Below are 13,059 nucleotides of genomic sequence, written 5' to 3'. Positions count from 1 at the left end.
GCCCTGATCCCACCCCTTAAAAACAAAACACAAACTATACAGCAACCAATAAAACAACAAAAAACAAAAACAGAACAGTTATAATAAAATTAATCCCCAACTAGATATCCATCCCACCCACCCACCCCCAACAAAGGAAAAAAGGAAAAAAAGAAAGAAAAATTTAACATGCCACCGACTGCTTGAGGACATTTTAAAACACATTAACCACTTGGAACAGGGAAGCAATAGCAGAACAACTTCCCACACTTCCCCAAAAGTTTGTTCCAAATGAGGGCCTGGGCCAGCTGGAAAAGGCCCTGGAAGGGAGCAGGGCCTGCAGTCCTCACCACAGCCGATGGCGAGGCCGATGTAACATAACAGGCCATATATTTGTACTTTAACCGTAAATTTGTCAATCAGGGTGGCTAAAAATCAATGGTTTATTTAAAAAAAAAAAGATTTAAATTTTTTAAATAGGATTGTTTTTTAATCGGATTTTTTATTGATTTATATCGGAATTTTTAAATAAAATGCTTTTGGAGAAAAAACCTTTCTAAAGATTTTCTCTTTAAATTACATTCTAGTCCAAAGGCTATTCAACAGGAAATAAGGATTTTTTAAAAGTTTTTCATGTGTGCTAAAACTCAGGTTTTTTTTTAAAAGAAAACCATTTAACCACATCAGTTAACAAACATGGATACATTTGCTATCATGTTATTGTTTTAGTTAAATAAATTGTTTAAATTGTTACAACGGAAATGATTATTTTTCTCCTTCCAATCAAGTACAGCAGAAAGGTTGTCCAAATATAAACAGTTAACTTATTAAACCTCACAATAATTTCATAATTATCTGTCTATGTATTTCTAATAGTATAACCAAACCAGTAATTTTTGATATAACTGCAAAAACTACTCTGAAAATTTATTATTCCAAAAATGAAACCTTCATCTGGTTGCCATTGTTAAGATTATACCAGCAAGAATGAGTCTTTCTGTAAAAAAAATGATTTAAATCAAGTCTTGCTGACTGGTGATTTAAATCATGATTTACCATATTTCTCGCTCTATAGGACGCACCAGACCATAGGAGGGGGAGAACAGGGAACAGGGAGAACAGTGTGGTGTAGTGGTTAAGAGCGGTAGTCTTGTAATCTGGTGAACCGCGTTCGCTTCCCTGCTCCTCCACCTGCAGCTGCTGGGTGACCTTGGGCCAGTCACACTTCTCTGAAGTCTCTCAGCCCCACTCACCTCACAGAGTGTTTGGTGTGGGGGAGGAAGGGAAAGGAGAATGTGAGCCGCTTTGAGACCCCTTAAAGGGAGTGAAAGGCGGGATATCAAATCCAAACTCTTCTTCTCTTCTTCTTGTTCTCCCCCTCTAAAACAAGGTGCGTTCAAGGTGCATTCACCCAAAGCCTCCGGAGCACAGCGGGAGTTCCCACTGCGCTCCAGAGGCTTCAGACGGCTACCTTGGAAGCCTGGAGAGCGAGAGGGGTCGGTGCGCACTGACCCCTCTCGCTCTCCAGGCTTCAGTGAAGGCAACCCAAAGCCTCTAGAGCGCGGGGGGCAGTTCCCGCTGGGCTCCGGAGGCTTCAGGTTCCTTTCGACCTGCTCTTTGGGGCTGGCGGTGGGGGGAAGCGCTGCTTTGGAGCGCAGCGCGAGGTCCCGCTGTGCTCCAAAGGCACCCCGCTGCCCTGCAGAGGCTTTGCACGCAGCCATCCCCAAGCTAGAACAGCGAGACGGAGCGCTCTGCAGCGCTCCATCTCCCTGTTCTGGCTTTGGGCTTAGCCGCACAGCCTGCATTCGCTCTATAGGACGCACACACACTTCCCCTTAATTTTTGGAGGGGAAAAAATGCGTCCTATAGAGCGAAAAATACGGTAAATCAATTTGATTTAAATCAAATCCACCCTGTTGTCAATTGTACTTTGCTTTCACATGTTGCTGTTTTTGTATTATTTTTATTTTTGGTTGAAAGCAAGCCTGGGCAGGGAAGAGAAAGAGTAAGTATAAACAAAATAAGCAAAAATGGCTGAATCACTGCAAGAAGCGAAAATGGTTGCTATTAATACTAAGCATGTATTCAAAACATTTTCACGCGCATTCTCCCAATCTTGGTTCTGATGACAGCCAGTAATTGTCTTCTTTGCAGACATTTCCCGCTTGCAGCTTCCTGGAGGCATCTGGCTGGCCTGGGGGACCAGGCAGGGCAATCTCTGCCCTAAGATAAAATCTAAGGCATCTCTAAAGGTTCCATCCTTTGTCTCTTTCTACAAGCAGACTTTGTACTTATGAAAATAATCTATGAAGGGATGGATTTGAAACACCCCAAGAGGTGATTACTCACCAGCAAACATCATCATATGTTGGAAATTTGTCCCGATCTTGTTTCTTCTCCCCAAATTAAGCAGGAAAGAGAGAGGGTAAATGTTTGCAGCTCTCCCCAGGAATACAGCCAGCTAGATTTGGGCACATATTAAGGATTTTCCCCCCTTGTTGACAGGTTTGCGAAAATTAGTTACCAATGTTCCTACTGCACAAGAAAGAAGAGTTTTTATTCCAACAGTGACAAATAACAAATAATCATGCCAAGAAGAAGAATCAGTGGCCTTCAGAGAGCGTGAGTACCTCCTGCAATCCCAAACTAGCAATTTCAAAACTGCAAAAAAACCTGACTGCTGAGAAGCAATCTGTTCAGAGATCTCAGCCATACTACCTAACATTGATTGGACCACTTCTGAGTACGGGAACATAGGAAACTGCCTTTTATCAGGCCACTAGGTTATGTTGCCTACCAGCAGCCGCCCTCCAGGAATTCAGGCACTGGATTTCTCCCAGCCCTACCTGGGGACGCAAGGAATTGAACTGGGGACCCTACTGCATGCCGAGCAGCTGTTGCACCACTGAGCCATGGCTTTTCCCAGAAAGCTTTAAGCATCCTGAATCCTTGACACAATGCCCAGATCTTCCATCAAGCGCTCTGTGCCACAGGCAAACCACTCTTATTACAGCTCAAGCTGCTTTTAAAAGTCTGGGTATTAAAAGCACCCATGTCTGGCACAAGGCTACATGGAAGGTCTTTTGAGAAATGAGCATCTAAGACTCATACTCACTAGGCAGACGGTTCCAGTGAACAAAACACAGCTTACGTCTGAGGAAAGGATTGGACTTAAATATTCCTATTAGTGCACAGAGCTAACCATGTTTTTTTGGATTCTAGCCATGGTATCTAAAGGCTACCACAGTCAGCCCAGCCATTAGGAAGGGTGAGGCTGCTGTTTCAGGTGGCAGAAGCCCCACCCCCACCCCAGAGGCAGGTCTATGGGGCCCCCACTGCTGATTCTGGGCATTCCTGTCCCACCTCAAGTGGCAAAATGGGAGAGCCACCCCTGGGCTACCATATCTTACATTCCCCCTAAATGGAGGTCATCTCTACAAAGGACAGACATGTGTGCACCAGAAATCAGAAGTATGTTATGCATTGATGAGAGGTTTCTTATGAATGCATTTACCATATGCCAAGCACACACAGCACCTGTCCTAACCACAGATTCAAAGAGGACCAAAACAAGCCCAATAGCTTCCTCTACAGCAGGGGTAGGAACATCTGCGACCCTCCAGATGTTATTGAATGCCCATCAGCCCCAGTCAGCATGGTCAGTGGCTGGGAAGGGTGGGGGTTAGTGCCCAGCCATGACTGGAGTGCCACAGGTCACACATCCCTGCATTACACTGTACACATGTATTCCTACACAGAGACTATCCCTGTATATGATTATCCCCATCCTTGAGCCAACAAGGCTCCAGCTGTTCAAAATCAGGGCCAGTTCAAGGCTTCCGGGGGAGACCTCGGGCACCAATGGGAGCCTTTCCCCTTCCCTCCTCAACCCACACTCTTTCCCCACCTTTTCCTCTGCTGCTTTATCCTCTCAAATATTTCCTTCCTTCCTTCCTTCCTTCCTTCCTTCCTTCCTTCCTTCCTTCCTTCCTTCCTTCCTTCCTTCCCCTGTACCTTCCTCTCCTTCCTCTTGCCCACTCCCTAGGGCCCTGGCTCTGTTTTCAATCTGCTCTGACCATTAACAAGTTTTTCCTCGTGTTCATCCAAAATCTGCTCTCCAGCAACTTAAGGACACTGGGTACAGCTTGGCTGGAGCTCAGATGCTTTTGTCCCTTTCTCCAGGGCAGGCCACACTGTGCCCCCTCGCTCGTCTCTTTCCCACTGCCTCCAAACCTTCTTCACAAGCTTTGCCTCTGGAATCTAAAGGTTCGGTTGAAAGTGCTAGAGTTTGTGACATACACCTATGAAATGACCTCTAACAACTGCTGCAAAAATTTGCAACACTCAACAGCCGTAAGCACTGATCATTTCTTGCTTAAGGTGGAATGATATGCTCCCAGGCTGCGGGCCTCTGTCCCCACCACCTCTCTTTCCCCTTTCTTTTCCATTCTGTTATCCTATGCAACATATGTTGTTGTTATTTATATCTGAGGTTTCTCCCCATTTATATCTGTTGATTGGGGAGGTGGCAAAAGGCAACTTCTACTCTTTTGGAATAAAAGGATACAAAAGCTCCCACTACAAACGTTGGATTAAACACATGATTCTGGAAGGTGAACAGCGTAAGGCCCATATAGGAGAAGATGAAGTTTTCAGCCAAGAAATTGAGGAGCTCAAACAACTAAAGCAAAACATACACACACAAGGGAGAGAGAAGGAATATCAATCATAGCTGTGACACATGTCAAGATAGTATAGAAAACACCAAGTATGTCCATAAGTGAAATGTCTGGGCAGCGAATTTCTTTGGGCACACATTGCAAAAAGAGGATGAGTTTATGATTACTGGCACAATAGTTTGTGATTACTGTAAGCCAGGGGTCAGCAAACTTTTTCAGCGGGGGGCCGGTCCACTGTCCCTCAGACCTTGTGGGGGGGAGAAATGAACAAATTCCTATGCCCCACAAATAACCCAGAGGTGCATTTTAAATAAAAGGACACATTCTACTCATGTAAAAACACACTGATTTCCGGACCGTCCGGGGGTTGGATTTAGAAGGCGATTGGGCTGGATCCGGCCCCCAGGCCTTTGTTTGCCTACCCATGCTGTAAACCATCCCATGCCCAATACACAGTCAGCACAACCCAAAAACTAAAAAGAATTGCAGTGATGCATGGTATAACAGAACAGAAGTTTTCAAGTATAATTTAAAAAAGAAAAACCTGAAAAGGCAACCATAAGCCCCTCCCCAAACTACTGGATGTCTGGTGTTTTGATGGGTTATGAAAATGGCTGGTGCGGAGGAGAGAACATTTAAAACATATTAAGGAAAATGAAATTGGATGATGAAGGGGCAGTGGGACCCACAGGTCACCACTGGGACAGAGGACTCACCTGTTTAGTTCTGTGCTGGGACTCAGTGGACAAGTTGTTATAAGTATAATGGGCCTGAGTGATGCCACAAAACAGCACAGCTACAACACCTGGAGGCAGAGAATTACATTAAAACTGTCACAAAGTACATGGAACTGAGATGTGTTTCAATCAGTACAGCAAACATGGGCTGTTCTGTTGGACAGAGCTTCTTTCCCATAAAGAATGGCACAGAAACAGATGACTGGGCAGGTCTGGGTTCGCAGAACCACAGGAACTCAAGAAGCTGTCTTACTTCGAGTCTGATTGCTGGTTTAAGGGGGTGGGGGAGGATACACCTGTTTCACTGCAGGCTTCTGTGCCACACCAAATATGTTAGAAAAAGGAGATATATAATAGTAATCGGAGACTTCAGCTCCCTCAATATCTGATAGAACTCAAACTCTGCCGGGAATATAAGGTCCAACAAATTCCTCAGTTGCCTCACTGACAACAAGGGGATCATCTATCTGACTATTTAAGAAGAATATTGACAAGCTGGAAGATGTGCAGAGGAGGGCAACCAAGATGATCCAGGGTCTGGAAACTGAGCCTTATGAGGAATGGTTGAAGGAGCTGGGTATGTTTAGCCTGGAGGAGACTTAGAAGAGATATGAGAGCCATCTTCAAATATATTGAGGGCTGTCCCATGGAAGAGGGAGCAAGCTTGTTTTCTCCTGTTCCAGAAGGTAGGACTCAAACCAATCGCTTCAAGTTACAAAAAAGGAGATTTTGACTAAACTTCAGGAAGACACTTCTGACAGTACGATCTGTTCAACAGTGGAAGAGTCTCCCTTGGGAGGTGGTGGGCTCTCCTTCCTTGGATGTTTTAAAGCAGAGGGATGGCCATCTGTCAGGGATGATCTAGCTGAGATTTCTGCATTGCAGGGGGTTGGACTAGATGATCCTTGGGGTCCCTTCCAACTCTACACAGTTCCGATTCTAAGACTCTGTAACTGTTATCCATCCCATCAAGCAATCCAACACACCCAGACAAGCAGACAGGCCATAGCTTACCTGTAAAGCCACAAGCTTCAGCCAATAGAAAGGTGCTCCAAGACATCAGGAAAAACAAGCCTGTTTCCAGCAGCTGGAACTCACGGAGTTTGGTGAATTTGGTGACGTGACAGAGGGGTTAAGGAAAAGACACAGGTGGGCTCCTCTGCGGATGAAAATATTCAGCAGGGGGAAATAGAGCAAGAAGCAAGTAATCTCCCAATCTGATTATTCAGGCCCCAAAGGACAGTCATATATGCATGTTGATTATTGGCACTGTTACCCTGATGATTCATTCTTTGCTAGCAGGAAGTATCCGTATCTTTTAGAAATAACAAAAAAATAAAATCCTCCCCCCCCCCCCAAACTGATAGTGTAATTTCTGAGTTTGGACCCAACACACCAAAAATCAAGTGGTTACACCTAAGTCCCATTTCAATAAACCAGCTTCATTCAAAATGGCTCCTGGAGTCCAAATATTGACAAAGACCACCACCACCTCCTTAAGAACCCTTGTGCTGAGTTTGGTGATGATATCTTAAGAGGAAGCCAAACATATGTCAAGAAATGTGCCAAGTGATGTTCTGGTCTGCCATCTTGATTCATAATGGTGTCCAGGATCCTAATGGTGACAAAGTCTGCCATCCCCTTGTCAGGAACCCTTGTACGAGGTTTGGCGCTGAGTTTTATCTCAAGAGCCAGCCAAGCCTATGCCAAAAAAATGGGAAGTGTCACACTAAAACCAAGTTTGTTTGCCATCTTGATCCAAAATGGTGCCTGGCACCTGAACTTCAACACAGACCCCCATCCCCACCTCAGAAAGCCTTGTGTCAAGTTTGGTGACAATATCACAGAAGATGGCTGGATCTATGACAAAACGTGGGCAAAGTCACATTTCAGTCTGCCATCTTGATTCAAAATGGCACCAAAATTCAAAACAAAACAAATTCCTTCCAGTAGCACCTTAAAGACCAACTAAGTCAGTTCTTGGTATGAGCTTTCGTGTGCATGCACACGAAAGCTCATACCAAGAACTGACTTAGTTGGTCTTTAAGGTGCTACTGGAAGGAATTTGTTTTGTTTTGACTATGGCAGACCAACACGGCTACCTATCTGTAACCAAAATTCAAGTTACACAAAAAAGGATACAAACGTGTGTTTGCTTATGTACTACCTCCCCCACCAATATCTATAATACAGTGGTACCTCGGATTAAGTACTTAATTCCTTCTGGAGGTATGTTCTTAACCTGAAACTGTTCTTAACCTGAGGTACCACTTTAGCTAATGGGGCTTCCTGCTGCCGCTGCTGTGCAATTTCTGTTCTCAACCTGAAGCAAAGTTCTTAATCCAAGGTACTATTTCTGGGTTAGCGGAGTCTGTAACCTGAAGCGTATGTAACCTGAGGTACCACTGTAATGGAAACAGAGCTCTTAGTATATAATCTTATCTTCCATTCCAGGATTAGAGGAAGCAAGCCCATTCCTTTCTAAGCAGAATGCCATTTTGTGCTGCCTGTTTCACCTGCAGGACCCAGGCTAGTTTATTTAAGGCATTATTATTATTATTATTATTATTATTATTATTATTATTATTATTATTATTATTTCTATACCGCCCTATACCCAAAGGTCTCAGGGTGGTTCACATAAAATACCCCAGAGTTTCACATACCATTCTCCGCATTTAGTTATCTGTGGAGTAGTTCTTTTTGCATCTTTCAGCCAAGCTGTTAACAAGCATTTAGAACTACTCCTGCCTCTCCCAAAGTTACACACCCTTGTATTATGCTGAAGAAAAATGGTTCGAATTTGCAGAGACATTGTAATGGTTCTAGGGGTTGCTCGTGTGTAAGCCGGTGCTTTTCTCCCCGGCTGGGTGCAAACAGCTGGCTGTGTTGCCTGAGTGAACCTTTTATGTCCGGACAGCCACTCACCCGTGGCTGCCTGAATCGCTGGCAGAATCCGTCAGTGGGCGTTTCTTAAACTTCTTCCAGCAAAGAAGCTCTTTGACGCCTAGTCTCCGCCTACTCTCTCTGCACGAAAGCCTTCTGTGCAAGGAGGGCGTGGGCAGCGGAGGACCCTTACTCTCCCCGCTGGTCTCCAGCAAGGAGTCATGGGACCGCCTCGCCGCTTCCCCCATCTGCCCCCCTTCTCCACTGGTGCTACGCTGATTCTCTTCCCCAGAAGATGGGCTGCCTCTCCCAATCCCAGGACGCTCTCTGGAATCCCTCTGGCTTTTGCTCTCTCCCTCCGGCACTGATGGCAGTTCCCTGACAGACATGAAGCAGTTAGAAAGCCAAGAAATACTCATTGAACTTAAAGGATATCAAAGCAGTCACGACTCCAGTAGCTGCTCCCATGGCAAATGATCCGCTGAAGATCCCCAGGAAAATCCCAATGGACTTGAACATTGCCGTTAAATCAAAAGTGTGGCTGTTGTCCCCTGCTGGTTGGTAGGCTACAATCGAGCTGGATGCAAACATACACAAAGGTTTCTTATTAGCATATCTTGCTGGTTATCAGATGCATTGCAGGGCAGCTGTGTGCAACAGGAAAGTCCCGTTCAACATCAGGGCAACTGAAGCAGTCCACAGCAGAGAACAGCATCTTAAATATTATGAGCAAGGAAAGTCATTAACCTAAGCACAGGTGCATGAGAATGCTTGGCTGCCTTTCCAATCAAAGGGATGCAGGTGAGAATGGGGAATTTGGGTGTCTAGTTTTGACAGGAATATAGAACCCCGAGGTCATAAGAACACAAGAAGCACCTGCTGGATCAGGCCCATCTAGTTTCACAGTGGCCAGCCATATGCCTGCGCAGGCTGGGTTCGAGCAGAAGAGCCCTCTCCCTCCTGTGGTTTCTGGCAACTGCCATTCAGAAGCACTGCTGCCTCCAACTGTGTCCAGAAGCAGCACACCTCTGAATGCCATTTACTGGGGAGCCACAGCATGTTAACCACACACGCTGACTGTGGGCATCCTGGCGCTATCTGGTCAACCACAATAGGGATCAGGTTGCTGGACTAGATGGACTTTGGTCTGATCCAGCAAGGCTCACCTTATAACGGACACAAACAATGGGTTGTTCCTTTGAAAACAAGCAATGCCTTGGTTTGGAGGTAGCTTCCCTTTTTACACCGCTTACAGTTCCTCCCAATTACAGCTTCCTTGCCAGCACTCTGTGTTCCTAGAGGCACCTACTGCTGGCATGGAGGCTTCCCAGATGACATCTGTAGTGTCTCATTTGAAATGTCGCTTACTTAAACCTTGAGAAAGATGACAGAGAACTTACGAAGACAGGACAATGGCAACGGCATCATTGAGGACACTTTCGCCAAACAGAAGGGCATACAGTTCAACATCCACCTGAAGCTCGTGGAAAATGGCAAGTACGGTCACTGTCCAAGAAAACAATAAAGGAAAGTTGAAAAATGAAATTCAGACCAACGGGCTCTTGCAAGAATTCTGTATTGTTACCAGCACCCTGAGACAATCATTCTAAATTTATTTCATAAGGGTTTCTTCTGGGCCTTTTTCATTTCCTGTGTTTATCATAATCATTCATCTAAGTAAACTACTCATAGCTCTTTGTATGAATTATCTCAGACATATTGACAGCAACCCTTCAATGTAGAGATGCCAGTATTGTTTTGCCCATGTTGTAGATGTGGAGGCTTATTTCATCACATTTATATCCCAATAGCTCAGGAGTACATTGTTCTAGTTTTTCTCCCATTTTACCCTCACAACAAGGTGGTGATATAGATCAGACAAACAGAGGAGTAATGCTCCCAGGTCAATCACTGAATTTTATGACTGTGTTGGAATTTGAACCCAGATCTCTCCAGTTCTAGCCTTGACGCCGCCACACCATACTGCCTCCTGGCATTCCAGTAATTTGAACTGGGGGTTTTTAACTCATGCCAGTTCCTAACTCATATACTAGGTTGGCTGTTCTCTATATGGTCTTTCTTTCTCATGAAAAAAGCCAGATCTTCCCTCAAAGATGACTGACTTCTCACATTATAAATCCACTGCTAAGATATTTGTTATGTTAGGATTACTTCAGAAGTACAGTTACTTTATGTATGTATGTATGTATGTATGTATGTATGTATGTATTTTCTAAAGTTTTCCCCATTACTTGTACAGCCAGTTGTCTGAAACACTTCTTCCTAAGCACATGCTCAAGTACATTTTCTTTAGTGATGAAGTAGGTATAAGACTATATTTCTCCCAAAATTTTTAAAGTTTAAAATTGGGGGTTGTCTTATACACAGACTGTTGCAATTAATTATTTCTTGATTTTGGGCTCAAAAAACAGGGGTCGTCTTATACATGGGAGCATCTTATACATGGAAAAATACAGACTTAGGCATCTCAACTTAGTTTATATCACCTAGCAAAGCCAATATGTGCACCCAAATATGTTTAAGGGATTCAATTTCACTAAAGAGAGCTCACACAGACTGAGGCAAGTCTCACATATTTTTTGCTCTATAGGATGCACTTTTTCCCCTCCAAAAATTGAGGGGAAGTGTGTGTGCATCCTATGGAGCGAATGCAGGCTCCTTGGCTTCAATGATAGCAACGCTAAGCCTCTGAAGCGCAGAGGGAGCGCTCCCTCCGCGCTCCGGAGGCTTTGCGTTGCTTTCGCTGAAGCCTGGAGAGCGAGAGGCATCAGTGCGCACCGACCCCTCTTGCTCTCCAGGCTTCAGGGATAGCCGCCTGAAGGCCTTCGGAGCACAGCGCGAATTCCTGCTGCGTTACGGAGGCTTCAGGTTCCTTTTGCTGAAGCCGGTAGAGCAAGACTCTCCTGGCTTCAGCAAAAGGAACCCAAAGCATCTTTATCAACGACTTGGATGATGGACTCAAGGGCATCCTGATCAAATTTGCAGATGACACCAAACTGGGAGGGGTGGCTAACACCCCAGAGGACAGGATCACACTTCAAAACGACCTGGACAGATTAGAGAACTGGGCCAAAACAAACAAGATGAATTTTAATAGGGAGAAATGTAAAGTATTGCACTTGGGCAAAAAAAATGAGAGGCACAAATACAAGATGGGTGACACCTGGCTTGAGAGCAGTACATGTGAAAAGGATCTAGGAGTCTTGGTTGACCACAAACTTGACATGAGCCAACTGTGTGACGCGGCAGCTAAAAAAGCCAATGCAATTCTGGGCTGCATCAATAGGAGTATTGCATCTAGATCAAGGGAAGTAATAGTGCCACTGTATTCTGCTCTGGTCAGACCTTACCTGGAGTACTGTGTCCAGTTCTGGGCACCACAGTTCAAGAAGGACACTGACAAACTGGAACGTGTCCAGAGGAGGGCAACCAAAATGGTCAAAGGCCTGGAAACGATGGCCTTATGAAGAACGGCTAAGGGAGCTGGGCATGTTTAGCCTGGAGAAGAGGAGGTTAAGGGGTGATATGATAGCCATGTTCAAATATATAAAAGGATGTCACATAGAGGAGGGAGAAAGGTTGTTTTCTGCTGCTCCAGAGAAGCGGACACGGAGCAATGGTTCCAAACTACAAGAAAAGAGATTCCACCTAAACATTAGGAGGAACTTCCTGACAGTAAGAGCTGTTCGACAGTGGAATTTGCTGCCAAGGAGTGTGGTGGAGTCTCCTTCTTTGGAGGTCTTTAAGCAGAGGCTTGACAACCATATGTCAGGAGTGCTCTGATGGTGTTTCCTGCTTGGCAGGGGGTTGGACTCGATGGCCCTTGTGGTCTCTTCCAACTCTATGATTCTATGATTCTATGAAGCCTCCAGAACGCAGCGGGAACTCGCGCTGCGCTCCGAAGACTTCAGAGATAGCCGCGTGCAGCCCCTCCGGCAGGGAGAGGCTGCACGCGGCTATGGCTACTTTAGCCCCGCGCAGCCTCTCCCGGCTGGAGAGGTTGTGCACGGCTAAAGAGGAAGCCAAAACAGCCAGCAGGATGGATCCCGCTCAATGTCTTGGCTTCTTTGTTCTTTGGGGCTGGGAATAAGATTTTTTTTCTTGATTTCCACCTCTAAAAACTAGATGCGCCTTATGGTCTGGTGCGCCCTATGGAGCGAAAAATACGGTAAAACTTTTCATACAATCTGAGAGAGCTCAAGTGCTCTTTGTTACCAATAAAAGCCCTCCAAATCCCATTTGTTATCAATATAAAAAAGCAGGGGGCAGGGAAGAAAACCGGCTCCTTTGGACTGCCTGGCTTACGTGTAGCACCTGCCCTAAGCCCAGCTCAAGTCTCTAAGTACACAAACATTCCATGTCATGGAGGTGGAAATGAAAGTCTTGTGTTTACGTAATAAACAGAAAATTCTGGTTTCCTTGGTTCCCCCTTTTTAACATTGGTAACAGGAAAAGCATGGGAGACCACAGAAATTCCCTTCCTCATGACAATGCAGATCATCAGGAAAGGTTCTGCAAATAGGAGCTCCGTGATTGTAACACCATTATACAAATCTACTTGCGGAACACTGTGTGCAGTTCTGGTGAAGGAGAAGGCAGAGCTGGAAAAGTTTCTGAGAAGGGCAACTGAAATGATCAGGGGATGGCAGCCATTTTCCCTATGAGGAAAATGGACCTTTCTCACTTAGACATGATAAAGGACTATGCAATTCTGTGTGGGAAAAGTGGGTGATTTTTTTCTTCCCCCTCTCCTATAG

General features: G+C 45.2%; 1 protein-coding gene across 1 annotated transcript in view; it reads right to left on the bottom strand.

The window, feature by feature from the left end:
* SLC9A6 (solute carrier family 9 member A6) overlaps positions 1-13,059 on the bottom strand; it is a 63,668-nt gene that overhangs the window by 20,668 nt on the left and 29,941 nt on the right. Inside the window, exons 6-11 of the mRNA XM_081846857.1 lie at positions 9,682-9,787; positions 8,717-8,858; positions 6,410-6,515; positions 5,375-5,463; positions 4,547-4,660; positions 2,329-2,440 (exon numbers count right to left, since the gene is read on the bottom strand). Coding sequence (XP_081702983.1) covers positions 2,329-2,440; positions 4,547-4,660; positions 5,375-5,463; positions 6,410-6,515; positions 8,717-8,858; positions 9,682-9,787 — 669 coding nt within the window. The remainder of the gene's footprint in view (positions 1-2,328; positions 2,441-4,546; positions 4,661-5,374; positions 5,464-6,409; positions 6,516-8,716; positions 8,859-9,681; positions 9,788-13,059) is intronic.

Source organism: Podarcis erhardii, assembly GCF_964252035.2.
Source record: "Podarcis erhardii genome assembly, chromosome: Z".
Taxonomy (NCBI): domain Eukaryota; kingdom Metazoa; phylum Chordata; class Lepidosauria; order Squamata; family Lacertidae; genus Podarcis; species Podarcis erhardii.
This window is presented reverse-complemented; position numbering and strand designations above follow the sequence as displayed.